This window comes from Diadema antillarum, unplaced genomic scaffold (assembly GCF_040938485.1).
Source record: "Diadema antillarum isolate AM-2024a unplaced genomic scaffold, OU_Dant_1.0 seq00001184_RagTag, whole genome shotgun sequence".
In the NCBI taxonomy this organism is placed as follows: domain Eukaryota; kingdom Metazoa; phylum Echinodermata; class Echinoidea; order Diadematoida; family Diadematidae; genus Diadema; species Diadema antillarum.
In genome coordinates this window covers 882261-882500 of record NW_027271984.1, presented here as the reverse complement: position 1 = coordinate 882500, position 240 = coordinate 882261, and the positions used below count along the sequence as shown (strand labels likewise).

The 240-nt window shown below is 44.2% G+C and overlaps 1 protein-coding gene across 1 annotated transcript in view; it reads right to left on the bottom strand.

Annotated features, from left to right (window-relative positions):
- LOC139744502 (trace amine-associated receptor 13c-like) overlaps positions 1-240 on the bottom strand; it is a 948-nt gene extending 708 nt beyond the window's left edge. The window contains exon 1 of the mRNA XM_071654936.1: positions 1-240. This exon is cut by the window's left edge and continues 708 nt beyond it. Within this exon, the coding sequence (XP_071511037.1) occupies positions 1-240 (240 nt within the window).

Sequence of the window (240 nt, the reverse complement as noted above, 5' to 3'; positions counted from 1 at the left end):
TGTCATTTCGTGGTAGCACATCAGCGGGCCACCAAGCAACCCATTCAGCAGGTCAGACACGGCAAGGCTGAATATGATGAAGTTTGTTGGAGTACGAAGATGACGATATCGTAACACTGTCAAGACAACGAAGGAATTGGCGAGGACAATGAAAATTGAGAGTATTGCTACGATAATGACAAAAATAACTGTGTGTGATCCAATGCTTGGTGTGCTAAAGTCCGTGACGTTGTCATACAT